This window comes from Scomber scombrus, chromosome 15, assembly GCF_963691925.1.
Source record: "Scomber scombrus chromosome 15, fScoSco1.1, whole genome shotgun sequence".
Taxonomy (NCBI): Eukaryota; Metazoa; Chordata; class Actinopteri; order Scombriformes; family Scombridae; genus Scomber; species Scomber scombrus.
The window spans coordinates 7,722,939-7,738,289 of NC_084984.1; the positions used below are offsets into that span (position 1 = coordinate 7,722,939).

At 38.0% G+C, this 15,351-nt stretch overlaps 1 protein-coding gene across 1 annotated transcript; it reads right to left on the reverse strand.

Annotated features, from left to right (window-relative positions):
- Positions 1-11,195: 11,195 nt before the first annotated feature.
- Positions 11,196-14,420, reverse strand: fbp1b (fructose-1,6-bisphosphatase 1b). The gene is made up of 8 exons (XM_062434698.1): positions 14,198-14,420; positions 13,472-13,634; positions 13,265-13,357; positions 12,380-12,520; positions 12,114-12,251; positions 11,831-11,950; positions 11,499-11,688; positions 11,196-11,394 (listed from the first exon to the last, which is right to left on the reverse strand). Exons 1-7 carry the CDS (start codon positions 14,365-14,367, stop codon positions 11,500-11,502), a joined length of 1,014 nt encoding a protein of 337 aa, XP_062290682.1. The 5' UTR covers positions 14,368-14,420; the 3' UTR covers positions 11,196-11,394; position 11,499.
- Between the last annotated feature and the right edge of the window lie 931 nt (positions 14,421-15,351).

A 15,351-nucleotide genomic window follows, 5' to 3' on the forward strand; every position in this document is an offset into this window, starting at 1 on the left:
GGATTTCTGAGGAATTTGATGCACACATTCATGTCTCCCTCAGGATGGAATTGTAATATCTTTGGCAATCCCTTACATTTTCATCAACCAGCAGGCCATCTGTTAAACGTCTGTTGATTGGACTTTTACAGTTTATCAATCACTGGACCATCACAATCAAATAATATAATTTCCATCCCTCCCCAACATGTCCCCCAAGCCCCCAGTATCATCCAAAGATGACCAAAACAGTGACGTCAAGCACAAATAAAACATCAGCCTCATTTAGATGGACATAAATGAGATAAGAAATAAAGTTGTTTTTTTTTGTTAAAGGAAGTTAAAAACGTAACACTCACCTTTATATTTATAAAATAACTCTTAGTTGGACTACTACAGTGCTGCTCCAAACCGAGAAAGAATTAGGTCATGAACTCTTCCAGACTGTTATTTGGGTTAAGTTGTCATTGTAGGTGAGAAAAGGCCTCCAAACTCAAATCTATTTGCATTCCCTTTCAATGTAAATTAGATTTTTTTTCAAGCTTTATGTACATCATTTCTCTACGAAATCTTGTATGGGACAGTGGCACCTCAGCTGTACTTTCTGTTTAGCACGTGTTAGCAAATATTAGCATGCTAACACACTAATCTAAGATGGTAAATATGGTAAATATTATGCTTGATAAACATCGGTATGTTAGCATGGTCAGTGTAAGCACGTTCATATGCTGATGTTAGCATTTATCTCAAAGCACAGCTGGGCCTAAGTAAAGCCTCTCAGAGCTGCTAGCACAACTGTAGACTCTTTGTTTAACAGGCATGTCAACTCTGTTCTTACCAGCATCATTTTCCAGACTCCAACGCGCCCCCATGCTTTTATCACACCAGAGAAGTTATAGGATGCTACCACATGGTCTGAGACAAAGTGCAACCCTCTGGGGGAAGTCAAGCACCAGGAAAAGCATTTAACTTTGAATTCACTAGAACAAGAACAAAGCCGCAAGTTCAAACATAGGTCATTTTGGTTGTTAAAGTAACCAATAGCACTCAGAAAATTATAATGGGGGAAGTAAAAAGTTTGGAACATGTGATGTGAAGATGAGCAGACAGACAATTGTTTACTTACATTGGTTTTCCGGGACTTTTAGATTCCATTGGCATGCTTTATGGAACAGATTAACTCCACAACTGGGAGTAAAGCTGGATAATGTTATAACAGGATACATGTTCTCGTGGTTATTGTTTCACGAAAAGATTTTGCAGAAGAGAAGATGGGACTGTTTAACAGATTGGTACAGAGTTACACTCCAGACAGAGACACTGACGCTGGTCTTGCCATCACAAAAGAGACGATTGATAGTGGGTACTGTACACCTGCTGTAAAATCTGCAGTATAATTCTAGGGTCGCTTAGCCTGCAGCATAGAGACACTGACACTGGTAAGGTCATGATAAGATAACAGAGCCATTTCTCTTCAGTACAAAGAGAGCAAGATAATGAAGCCAACCACATCTACTCAGGCTATTTAAAAAAAGGAGGTGTGTAGCTATTACAAAAGAAAAAGAGAGAGAGGGTGTTGGTTTTTGTTTGAAATGTGACCTCCTTTCCTCTGTCTGATCATGTATCAAGAGGAAATAGCTGCCCAGGGACAGATAAGCCACCACAACCTCGACACAGAGAAGTCATTGTTCATTAGGATAAGCCCTTAACAAGAAACCTGGAAGAGGGAAAATGACCCACCCAGCATTTACATTACAAGAGCTGAACAAGAGATAAGAGAAAAGGAAGAACACACTGTGCAAATGATGACTCTTGGCCACTAAGGAAGAAATTCGATGCTCCAAAACTTAATCTGGGGAGTTGATCTAAGCACCCTCATCATGAAGAAACTCAGGACTCATTTTGTAGATTGGAGATTTAATCAACGCTAGATTATTTCTGATGAGCATGGATACAGACAGTTTGATCAGGCATAATATTTTTTACTGTGGCCCAATGAATCTTCACATGACGGTGTAATTACTACTTATCCCAGCCACAATGTTGAGTCTGAGGGATTGCTGGGGATGCTGCCAAGGGAATTGGATTTGGCTGTCAAATAGGCACAGTTCTCTCAATACTTAAGCAATTTGACACCAGAACTTGATTGTAATTCATTGAATCAGTCATTGGATTAAAGTAAAATCTCAAATTGAGGGAAAATACGTGTAGTCATTTCTTTGGCGAGTTAGATGGATACCACTCTCATATTAGTACCATAAAAATGAAGCTGGAACCAGGAGTTGTTCTCTATCTTAACATAAAAACAAAACACACCTTCCAGCACCTCTACAACTCACTAAATCACAAGTTATAGCATGTTTGTTTAATGTGTACAAAAACCGCATTGTAAAAATGTCAGTTCGTGGTTTTACGTTGGGTTGTGTGTCAAACTATTTCTTGTCTGGAAGCAGAGAATTTCAGGAATCTCCAGGCGTGAACGAGACATAACATGTTAATTTTTTAGCTTTAGAGTTGCTAGAAGGTTGATTTTGCTACATTTAGGTAGAGCCAGGCTAGCTGTTCCCCCTGTTTCCAGTCTTTATGCTAAACTAAGCTGTAGCTTCATATTTACCGCACAGACATGAGGTTGACATCAATCTTCCAAGCTAACTTTCCTCAAGACAGCAAATAAGGTTATATTTTCCAAAATGTTATACTCTTTCTAAATGATATTTGAGATACTTAAGTCAGAGACTGAGGGGATCATTGTGAAATGATTACACTGCATGCACATTCACACACAATACAGCTGGAAATACAATATGCAAGATCACCAGTTTTTCCATTTCCATAGTTCAGGCCAAAAGTCACTGTAACTCAATCTCTTTTGGCAATCCCACCAATGTAGAGCACATTTTGAGCTCAATCTCTAAAGTTTAGCTGCTGTTTAAGAAGAAAGAAAATGAGATGTGACCCTGACAATCTGTGACCCAGTAATCACAATGTGGGAGCAGGACTGTCTGAATAGGAGTCTGCATTAAGGGCCATTCTTCCAGTCTGAGGAGTACAGACACAGGTGACATGTATGGGCTGATTTATGACGTTTTAGTCAGTGCCAATTGTTGCTGACGCACAACCCTAATTGGCAACTGCATATCATTCCAGCTCAGTTTAAAGAAGCCTGAAATACTCAAAAACAGCAGTACTGTTTCATGGTAAATGTGAGGCATCCCTCCCACAAAAATATCTAAATATATACAAATGCCTAAAGTTTTGGTGGGTTGATTCTTTCCATATGTATTGTTCCTAAACTTTAATAAACATTAACTGTAAGCTTATGAAGAGTCTGGTGGTCAGAGCTCAGACGAGGCTGTCTGTAGTGACAGTAACCACATGCATGCTTTTAATCCAAACACAGAACCCTTTGTGAGGCGCAGCACCGGTGGTGGTCTGGTCAAACTGTCCCCATCCTTGACACCATAGAATAAATCAAGATAATCTGAGTGGACTTTTTCCCCACTTCCATACACAAATACCACAAAATACTAGGTTACTACTGTATTTGTACCACCCGAAATGAACAAGAAGAGATGTAATCCTTTAGATCACATGTGCTTATAGAAGAATATTATTTTGTCTAACACATTGAGATGTATTTATGTTATTGCCAGACACTGCTTTTTTGGAGAGAATCCATAAACTAGATTTTATGGATGTAGGTCTCATATTCATCAACAGCTGGACATTTAATACAACTGCTATTAAAGGTACACTAGAGAAAAATAATTTGCCTACCTCAGTGCACTGCAAGCATTAATGTTGCCTGGTAACATAACTTTAACGTAACAAAACATTTCACTTCTTCGCCCACTGCACTGTAATAACAAGTTTCTCCCCTTCAACTTGGCTTCAGTAGACTTTACATCAGTTCTGGTTCCAGTTTTTGACACAAGTTCTCTCTGAAGTGTCACAGAAAAGCTTTGACTGGTTAACCAGACAGTTAAGAGGTTGTTATCATAATGTTCTGGAGTCACTCAGATGTCAGCGTGAATTTGAGATTTTGAATGTGGAAAAAATGAAATGCGGTCTTGTGATATGGAGGTAGCAATTTTTGTTTTGACTGTTACCTCCTAAATAAGAATATTTAATGGGGTGGGGGTGGATGGGATTGTGGACACATGAAGTATCAGGTATAAATATGGGTCCTTTCTGGGCGCAAGTTGAGGCAGTATTTGGAATAGCAGTTAGCTCCAGTCAGGGTGGTCTGGGATTCAGAGTTTATGTTTAATTTAAACATAGGCTGTCTGGGTCTGCATACTGTCACTGTGCTGAGAAAAGCCATGCTGATCAGTTAAACAAGAAGCTAAGATGGTATGTTTAATACAATGACTGAAGTCATAAAGCCTTTAAATGGTACACAACCTAACATAATTTATATTGTTTATAATGGAAGTTGGTGGCTGAATAGCTATAATGGATGCAGTTTTCACCATTTGCTTGTGAACTACAGAGTATAATACAGTCATTTAATCAGCTGAGCGTAACCTTTATCTCAGTCTGGTCTTGATAGACCTTCATGACAGAAGCACCCCTGCTAAAACATATATTTGTCTTAAAGGAGGAACAGATGATTGTAATCTCTTTTTCTTTTTTTTCTTTTTTTAAAATCACCAGAAACGGCTATTTTAGATCCAACCAAAGATAGTCTACCAGGTCTTCCAGGCTGGAATACATTTCCTGCAATTGGTACAGGAAGTTGGACCACCTGAGGAGACCATATTTGCAAGTCCACAGTCTCCAGTCATTCCCCGTCTGTGTATGTCGTCTTTTCTTGTCAACTCTCTACTGTCTGCTATCTAATGAATGAATAAAATGGTACCTCCAAAAAAATTAAAATAAGACAAGTAGTCTACATTCAGCCTAGCAGCTCTTTGCAGTGCTTTGAGCTAAATCAGCATGCTAACATGTTCACAATGACAATGCTAACATGCTTATGTATAGCAATGTTCACAAATTTAGTTTAACACATTAGCATGCTAGCATTTGTTATTTAGTGCTACCTAGTTTTGCAGGTGTTTAGTCATTAAATAAAGTGTTGGACATTGTGACATGATGGTGGTCCTAGAGGAAAAGTTAAAGGATTAATTCTGCAAGGAAATGAATGTCCATACCAAATGTTAAAACTGTTCACTCCCCAGCTGTTTATATTTTATATTTCACTAAAAATCACAAATGTCAACCTCATGGTGGCGCTAGAGGAAAGGTCAGGGGTTCATCAAAGTTAAAAGGAGTATTTTTTCTGGCGACAACAAATAACTATACAATTTCATGGCAATGCATCCAGTAGTTGTGGAAATATTTCAGTCTGGATGATTAAAAACATGCACACCGCTTTCTCTACTCTCTTTTGTGGTGTATATACATGATTTATTTTTTAAAGAATTGATGTTTTGGCCACAATCACCTTTTCTCAAGACATATCAATCATAAATTGAGACAGTACTTAAATACAGCCCATAATTGCATGATAGTCCACAGCTGTGTTCATGGTCCATGATCATACACAACAACCCACCCACTCCAGACTCACACACACACACACACACACACACACACACACACACACACACACACACACACACACACACACACACACACACACACACACACACACACACACACACACACACACACACACACACTATCTTTATATATATGTGTGTGTGTGTGACGTGTGTCTGTGTGTGAGAATGTGTGAATCAAATAAAAAACATAAGCAAATAAAAAACAATCAAATAAAAAAGGGGCAGGACATAGACGAGCTCTTGACAATCCCACAAAACAACAAGAAGTGAGAGAAGTCCATCTCTAAGTAATATAGTTTATACTATGGTAGAAAAAAACACTTTTTATATAAAACATGCAGGTCAATTATTTAAAAAATAAATAAAATAAAAGTCAGTATTTGGCAGTAGGTTGGGTTTGTTTCACAGGACCTTTCACAGGAGGACCCTGAGATCCAGGTGCCTGTTCAATGTTGTTAGAGTCTCTAATTCAGCAATCCAATATGCTTCACGTTTTACCTTTGAAATTGAAATTTGAGTTTGAGTCCTGAAATGTTTTGCTTCTTAGTAGTGTCAAAAGGATTTTGAATGTATAGATATTGTATGTTTTGACTGTTGAAGGAGTCTTGAGTGGGTGGGATGTTGTGTGTGATCATGTACACACCTCCAACACAGCTGTAGACTATCATGTAATTATGGACACAGTGTCACTTTGAGATTGATATGTCGTGAGTACGTTTCTTGTGGCTGAAACGTCGACTCATTTTAATACGTCAGCACAGTGGTGATGAGTGTGTGTTTGGGAACTGACTTTTTTCTTTGATATTTCAGTCTGGACCAAAGTGGTGAACCAACCAATAGACATGCTTTGTTGTCGTTTACATTATGATTCAGATTGAGATTTTGACAACTCTATTTATTCCAGAAGGGCAATTCAGTCCCCCAGTCCACATAAATAGAAAAAAACCAACTAAATCTAGGAACAGCATTCAAGCATCAACATGCCACTGACAACAGATCAACATATGGGTACCAAAGACAAACATACACAGCAGACACACTCTCACCCCGTATGTGTAGACTTACATGGAAGAGCCAGGTGATAACAACAAAAACAACACACACACACACACACACACACACACACACACACACACAAACACACACACACACACACACACACACACACACACACACACACACACACACACACAAAATAAACACTTGAAGTCCACACAAGGTTAACCACAAGTTTAAAAGAGGTGGTCTACGTTACAATAACTACTGTCGGCATTCAGCAGCCTTATAGCAGAAGGAAAAAAGGAATTAGAGTAGTGGTTTGTTTTCCTAAGAGGTGCACGATAACGCCGGCTTGAAGACATTAAAGAGAATTCACTAGACAAAACATAATAATTCCTTTTGCTTTTTGGACCACACATTTCTTCCATAGGGAGCACAAATCTTTTAGCTGGACTCAAATGATCTTGGAGCAGACTTTAACAATGTCATTCGGACTATTCTTGCCTTTCACGGACAACCCACTGAACCAACACATAAATGAAAGACTTTCAGTAAAGGATTGATAAAAGTTACATAAAATATTACGACAATTTTATTGACTCTGCATTAAGTGGATTCTTTGTTGTCCACGCTTGACAATCTAACTTGAGTTGAGAGTCAAACACTGTGCCTAGACACTTTTATGTATCTATAATTTGAACATATTCACCATATATAATACTAGCTTTTTTGTTCACCTGTTGCTTTCCTAAAAAAAATGATAATTTCTTTAGTTTTTGACACATTAAGGTCAAGAAGGTTATCATCACACCGTTTGACAAAGCCAGGTAAGGTAACCCATGATCTGTTTCCGAGCCCTGAAGAAGAAACAAGGCGATGTCATCAGAAAACTTCTCAAGATATCTGCCCTCTTGAGAAGTCCTGCAGCTGTTTGTGTACATGATAAAAAATCACGGGGGAGTGACGATACTGCCTTGAGGAGAACAAGTGTTATAAATGATTGCATTGGACATGTATCTGTTTATGAAAACCTTCTAGAATCTGTTCTACATTTATTGTTGCAGATTTTTTTCTTTAATTTCTGCATCAACATAAATTGGAGGATCTGTTTTGTTCACTGAGCTCCCTTTGCATCCAGCCCTTGAAGAACTGAGAAGGGTAAGGGTGAACAGAGAGGGGGGCACTAGGGGGGGGGGGGTTTGCTGATTGAGTAAGCTGTCATCCGCAAAGACGCACCACAGATGCACCACTATAACACTCTTCATCAGAGTGTAAAGTAAACAGAGCCTGCCTGGACATGGGCTGGATAACATGCAGACAGACAAGGGCAACAACAGAAAACAGCAGGTACTGGCCTGTTATAGTAAGAAAGGAAAAAAAGGGGCAACCCATTGTTGCATCAACCACATTAAACAGTGAAAAAGACATATGATATTACAAATGGCCATTTATTAATTTAACTAAACAATCAATCGGCTGGCAGAAGTAGGGATTACAACACCATTTGGCTTAATATTCTGATATTCTACCCACTTCTGGGTTTTTTTAAGGCCTTATTTTTTTTTTAAGGTTATATAATTTCAATCTGACATCATTTCCCGAGAAAAATTAATAGTCAGACAGTGATGCAGCCAGCTGTAATATAAATAGCTCCTTTGGGGAGAGAGAAAAAGGAAATGCCTCTCTTTAAAAGTATAGAGATTACAATGCAGCCAAACACATTCACCAGCAATCCTTTAAGTTTACATTCATATAATTGTTTCAATAGATCGACTCTTATTCAAGCCGAGATATGTCATCTTATCCTGTCCTTTTGTTTTACATGTGCACACATACACACAAATGCATATGAACGCAGCCACCTACATATAATACATACACACTCACCACACACAGTAGCAGGGGGAAAATAAACAGGCTGGGTTTTGCTTTTCCTGCGAGATCTAAATATTGACTCAGTAACCTATAATCATACACAGTCAGAACAGAATTGAAATAAACAAGTGTGTCTGTAATGTGTGAGTGTTTGTGTGTCTCAGGGGCACTGCAGCACTTGAGTGCTGGCACTGACTCACACAACAGAGGAAGTGGTTAGGTTTTTTTAGTGGATGTCAGACGATATGGATTCCATTCAGCATATTGGAGATACATAAATTATTTTCTATTATATATTACAAAGGAGTTCTTTTGTAAGCACTGAGCCGTCCATCTTTGATCAAACATCTGCTATCAATTCAAATAATTTTACTCACACACAATATTCTCACACCCAGAGGCTTTCAATCCAAGATGTAAGTTTAAAAGAAAAAATGCAATAAAAATTCCATTTTGCTCTCAGAGGAGCTTTTGCACTTCAATGCCAAGTTTCCAAGTGATCCAATGATACACACAATTGTGTTATTGTTGTGTTGTAATGTTATTAAAACCTCATTAAGCTTCATATCAGACTTTCAATCTATGTTGTTTTCCTTTACTGGGAGCTAAAGTTCAATATACCAGGTCTAAATTTGAAAGCATTGTTTTCCTACAGACCATAATGACTGTTTTCCTGTAACTTGATTGATTGAATGAGGCTTTTGTGTTGCTACACTGTTGGATCTTTTTGTTTTTCTCAGTGAGTCTATTGCTCATTAGTTCCATGGCAAAACTATCTGGATCTGTCAGTGTGTGTTGTCGATGCCAGAAGAAACAAGGCTGCTTAAAAGCAATGAAAGTTGTTAATAGACATGGATATATAAAAAAAATTGTCTGTCCTCTAACTTCATATGTTCTCAGGTTAATGGAACAGTTTTGGGAAATATGCTTATTGGCTTTCTTGCTGAGAGACAAATGAGAAGATCAACCCCAATTTATATATATGTTTATTTCACATAAAGCTGGAAGCAGTGTCTGGTTAGCTTAGCTTAGCATAAAGACTGGTAACATGGGAGACAGCTAGCCTGGCCATGGTCAAAGTTAACGAAATATGCCTACTCATGCCAATAAAGCTCTTAACATCTTTATATCTTGTTATTTTAATCCCATACAAAAAACTGAATTGTATAAAACAACAATTTAGGGCTTTATGAGGGGGCTTTGTGCCTGAGTATTTTTGAGCCATGCATACAGACTTCGATCCAGACGATTTGGATTTTGTACAAATTAAACAAACAAGAGTTAACATGTCAGTTAGTGAGTTTTAAAAACGTTGATTTTGTTACTTTCCGACAGAACCATGCTAGCCGTTTCCCCATCGTTCCAGTCTTTATGCTAAGCTAACCTATCCAGCTGCTAACTCCCTTCTTATTACAAATTGCACACACATATGAGAGTAGTATTGATATTCTCATCTAACTCTTGGCAAAAAGTGTGTTTCCAGTGTTTGAACTAAAGCGAGTAATTAAATTAGTCTACCAACCAAATCAAAAAGATGCTAAACAGTTCCAGAAACCCTCAGAAAATTGACCATAGAGAAGAATGGTCCATTTCTTGTACACATTGGTTTGTCTCAACAACAGAACAACTCTTGGCTCTGATTGTTAATGATTGATGGTTATTTACAATCTCAGTCACTCTGCCAGTGTGCATTTGTGGACACATTACTCCCTATCCTCTTTTTTAGATGACCATGAAGTAGAAGCTATGACGTCCTTAAACTTGCTCTGAGATATCTGGGCTTGCATCCCAAAATCCCATAATGTCCAAATAAAATATAGTAAAGGGAGCTGGTTTCAGCTTTCTTAGCAAGAATATGAAAGAAAAGCATTGTTCATTGTTGGGGCGATGTTTTTCAAACTGACTGCTCAAATTCAGAGAAAATTTGGCCTCATATATTACCGAAGAAGGCTGGTTGGATTCCCGGACTGGTAGATCAAAATCTGGGTGAGAAAGCTAGAAGATCAGAGCCTTATTACCATTGCTGAGGTGCCTTTGAGCAAGTCCCTTCACTCCTTTCCACTTGGTGATAATATGAAGCTTCGAGTTTTAATACACAACATTTTACTTCATGCCACACTTTGAATCTGCAACAAAGTTTTTGCACACCTTAAAATCTTAGTGGCAGAGTTGAGGACTTAAGAGAGTATTAGAGGATCTCAAACATTGTCAGGTTTTCATTCTCACTTTTTAGCCATGGCTGTAGGCATGGCAATACCAGTCTGTCAGCAAGCCCATTGGAAATAAGTCTAGGATTTTATCCTATATCATATATGTTGTATTTTATCATGTATTAGTGTGTTGACAATGAACCTAAACCTAAACCTGAAAGACACCCCCTCTCTGTTTATCTAGCGCCATCATCAGGTCAAAGTTTTAATTTGTCCACTACTTTGGTTTATGAAATAAATAGTAACTGTGGTAATATTATACTTGGTTATTTCATCACCATGCATTGCTACTGTAAGCATACTAACATAGTTCAAGGGATTGCTGTGCCAAAATACAGCCTCATAGAGCTGTGGCTGCAGATTTCTTTTAGTCTTTTTTCATTGTTAATGATGTGATAAAGTTAATAATAAAGTAAGAAAAGGTGATTGGCAGACAGTGTGTTCTTTTTCCTTGGTTCCTTTTCCATCCAATATTCAGTATGACTTTATTAACATACATAGACACATCATGGGCTCAACCCATATATGCTTACTGGGTTTTTACAACACAGTGAAAAACAAGGGCAACTTTTTATTTGTCTTTATTTAAAAAATACAGGGTAAGTCTCTACAAATAACACACAGTACAGTGTGAGGCAGAGTTCATGAGGTTCCTGGTTCCTTTAATCAGTGCAGTTGAAGGAATGAGTACAAAGCACTTGATGTACTGTTAGTACTGCTTTAGTTTGCTGACCACCAGACTCTACCTGTTAAATCCAAAGAAACTGAAAAAACCCCAAAACAAACGTAACATTAGTTATCATCCCAGACAATTTTTTTGTATTTTATTCAGTGCTTTGTAAGGGTGTTACTTAACAGAGCTGGGTACCTCATTTGTTATGCTTCTTAAAGATGGAAATATACTCCTGCACATCATCGGGGGATCCCAGGACCACAGGGACTCTCTGGTGAATGGTGCTGGGCTGGATGTCCAGAACATTGATAGATCCTGTGGTGGCTATGCCGCCTGCCTGCTCTATGATGAAGGCCATGGGGTTGCATTCATACAGCAGCCTTAGCTGAGGGCCAAGAAGTGCAAAGAGGAGTGACTTTACATCAATGACAAATTACTGAGATTTGTGAATTTTACTGCAATTTGACAGGGATTATTTGAAAGTATTAATGTTTTTAATTTCATTTATAAATGTCCCAGCTGCTCACCTTGCCCTTAGGACTCTTGACATTAGCAGGATATAAAAAGATGCCTCCATACACCAAAGTACGATGAACATCAGCAACCATGGAGCCAACATATCGACTGCCGTATGGAGCAGAACCATCCTAGAAATCCAAAAGTGTTATGTGGAATTTATAAGTCAAGATTATTATATTAAGACTCCAAATGTGTGTATAAATGTACACACAACAACAATAATGATGGCAAACTGCACATTAAGTTTTTGTAAGGCTAATAAAGACTGTACACGTTGCAAATTGCCTTTACCCCTGGGTGTTTCTTCTTTTGTAGGTACTCTGTCACATCTGGATAAAAATGCTGTGCATATCCTTCATTCAAACTGTAGATTTTTCCCTTTTTCTTAATCTTCACATCCCGATCCACCAAGATGAACTCACCGATTGACTGAAAAAGGAATGCAAGGAACTGATGATCCAAATATCGGATAAAAACAAATAAACTTATAATAATTATATATATATAATTAGCATAAAGTAACAGATTTGATGCCATCTATTACAGGGTAATCTTACAGGGTCGAGCATAAAGCAGTTGACCCCTTGACCGGTGGAGAGGACCATCATGGTGGCGCTGCCGTACAGAGCATAACCAGCTGCCACGAGCTGTCTTCCAGGCTGCAGAGCATCATTCTCACATGGCTCATCATCTGTGGTCTATGGAACAATACGTGGAAAATTGTCACAACAGACAAAGACATTGTGTGCACTAACAAGATGTGTGGAGGCTGCCATACAGTTAGTTAATATTATTTTCTTTGATAAGGATACAGGGCAGGATAATGCAGCTTTGGGGTACAGTTTTAACTAAATTGAAGCTTTTTTTATGGATATGGGACCTAAATTAAAGTTGAACTAATATAAAAGAGCTGGTAGGCTATGCATTAACCCTATACCTTATAGATCTTTGTGCAGCTCCTTTATCTACCTGCACTGTATCTGGAGTTCTTGAAAACACATTAGAATAATAGTCTCTTGGTATGTGAGCCTCCCAGTGGTGGAAAAAAATATTTTCCTGCACTGAACAGTAAACAATAAACTATAAAACTACTACTAAGTATTATCAACTAAATGTACTTAGTAAAAGTACTCATTACTGATAGAGGTGAAGATATATATTGTTTGGCAGTTTAATCTGTGGCAATTCATCATATTTTGAAAACTGATCATATGCATAAGTATGTATCCCAAATTGTACTTGAGTAAATGTAATGTAATTACTGTACATCCCACCACTAGACCCTACTCCTTATTTTCCCAGGTGCCATTTTGCAACTCTGTAGATGGTTTTCAGAAAAAATATCAATTTGGGGAAAATCCATATAAAATATAGCTGAAAGCCATGCTGAACAATTTGCTGATATAAGGTCTCCTCTTTGCTTTGAATCAGCATGCACTAACCTTTTTGTAGATGGCGAAGATTGTTCCAATCGAGACAAGACAGTCAATGTTTGAGGAACCATCAAGTGGGTCAAAGCATACAATGTATTTTCCCTATCATAAATAAAGATAAAGATCGCCAGTTAAAAATCAACATTGCAAAACAAAAAACATGTGAAAACCCACACAGACATGCATGTATGTAGTGTACTGAAGAGATGCACATACCCTCTTGTCTGGTTCCACAATGATGGCCTTCTCATCTTCCTCTGACACCAGCACACAGGAGCTGAATGAGGACTTGATCATGTTGATGACCAGGTCATTGGACAGGATGTCCAGCTTCTTCACCTGGTCCCCTGTCACATTGGTGCTTCCAGCAATGCCATATCTTTGCAGAGAGAGAAGTACAGGCTGTAGTGATCAAAACCTGAATAATAGCTATCTATTTTTAGGCAGTTTTAAACACATAATATAGGAAGTGTCCTAATAATCCATATAGATTGGCTTTAAAATAGTTTTTATTGCCTTTTTTATGATTTCTTTTCCACATCATGTTAGAATATTGCACCAATGAGAATCGTAATCGTAATTTTCTTTATTGTCATATAGCATGGTATTTACAAAAAATACACAGGCTGAAACGAAAATGAGAAAGGTCTCAAAAGTCTTCTTGTATCACCTTGACCCCTACCCTGGAAGATTTTGCACAACATATAGACAGTTTACCTTTAGTCAGGGGCCATTCTGCATGCAATGCAGTAAAAGTAATTCTAATGCACACATATTTAAATGGAGGAACTGTGACCTTGATTGATTCATAAATGTTTAATGGAATGCATGCTGTAGTTTCCCCTCCATGATAATCTTACCAATAGTTATATTTATATTCAGATGCATGCATGTATGTTTCCTCTTATTATTTCCACATTAATTTAAAAAGAAGAAACTCACAGGTTAGCGATCCCAGCCTTCCTGACAGCAGTTGAGATGGCTTTAACAGCTGTGCAGATTGAGTTCAGCAGGTTCGTCAGCTCACCTGTTCCCTGGGCCTTCCTGCCCTCCTCCAGAACAAACCTGGTGAGGGTCAGCACGTTGGTATCGAAGGTTCCTTTGTCAGACATTCTGCTGTCAGGTGTGGGACTGGGACTAGAAGCCTAATGCCTGAAGTGAAATAGGTGAGCTTGGCCCCTAAGTTAAAAAGTGGACTCTAGACCTAGAGATAGGGGTAGGGATGGGGGGGTGTATCTCTTTCAACCAATCACAAGTGTCAATTCCCACAGCCAGGGGCTGATTTAATCACTTCTGTAAGGGACAGTGGGTTTGAAGGTGCAAAGTTCAAAGATAGTAAACATTATGTTTTAAAGTAACAATGGCTCAAGCCTGATTCAATCCCTGCTCACTTAGATTTTTGATTCAGCATTGTCTTTCAGTCTGCACTTTAAAATTCTGAGCTACATTTGAATGAATGAAATTCCCTTTATTAAGTCAAAATGATGTGATGTTATATTCGAAACAGCTTGTTGCATTGTGTTCATGCCAAAGTGCACAATTATTCTTAAAGCTTTTAACATAAACTGTGTTTGTACAGCACTACATAAAAGTATTCATCTAATTCCAGTTTTCCTACATTAACATAAATGGTCTCTGCTATTCAAATTGCTTCTGGATTGACTTATTATTGAACTGATTAGCTTTAGTTTTAAACAAAATATGTTTAGTCTAACAAATGTCAAGAGGTTTATGATATTTACTGTGCCACTATTGGCCAAATATAATCCCTAACACTGACACATTTTTCCTCTGAAAGTAACTTCCCTTACTCTGAATTATAAAAAATATTTTTTAAACAAAATGTTAAGCACTGAAACTGCTCAAACATGCTTCCCCTGCATGATCATGAAGAAGTGTAAAGTTCAACTCATCGTCCTTGTCTACCCGTACCGGTTTTTATATAACACCTTTAATATCACATATGCTGATTTAACAGTATTTGCAAGGTAATAAATAGCCAGATTCACATGGTGCAGCAGTATGCATTGTTTCTGTGTCAGTGTGTGTCTGCATGGACATAATTACTTTATGGCTGTTTCTGCCTTTGACAAAAA

Bases quoted from the DNA above. Each gene is read 5' to 3' on its own strand.
- fbp1b (XM_062434698.1), bottom strand. From the start codon at position 14,367: ATGTCTGACAAAGGAACCTTCGATACCAACGTGCTGACCCTCACCAGG. The intron at 13,635-14,197 runs GTGAGTTTCTTC...CTCTCTGCAAAG, and splicing joins AAGGCTGGGATCGCTAACCT to ATATGGCATTGCTGGAAGCA. The intron at 11,689-11,830 runs GTGAGCAGCTGG...CTTGGCCCTCAG, and splicing joins TCAAGAGTCCTAAGGGCAAG to CTAAGGCTGCTGTATGAATG.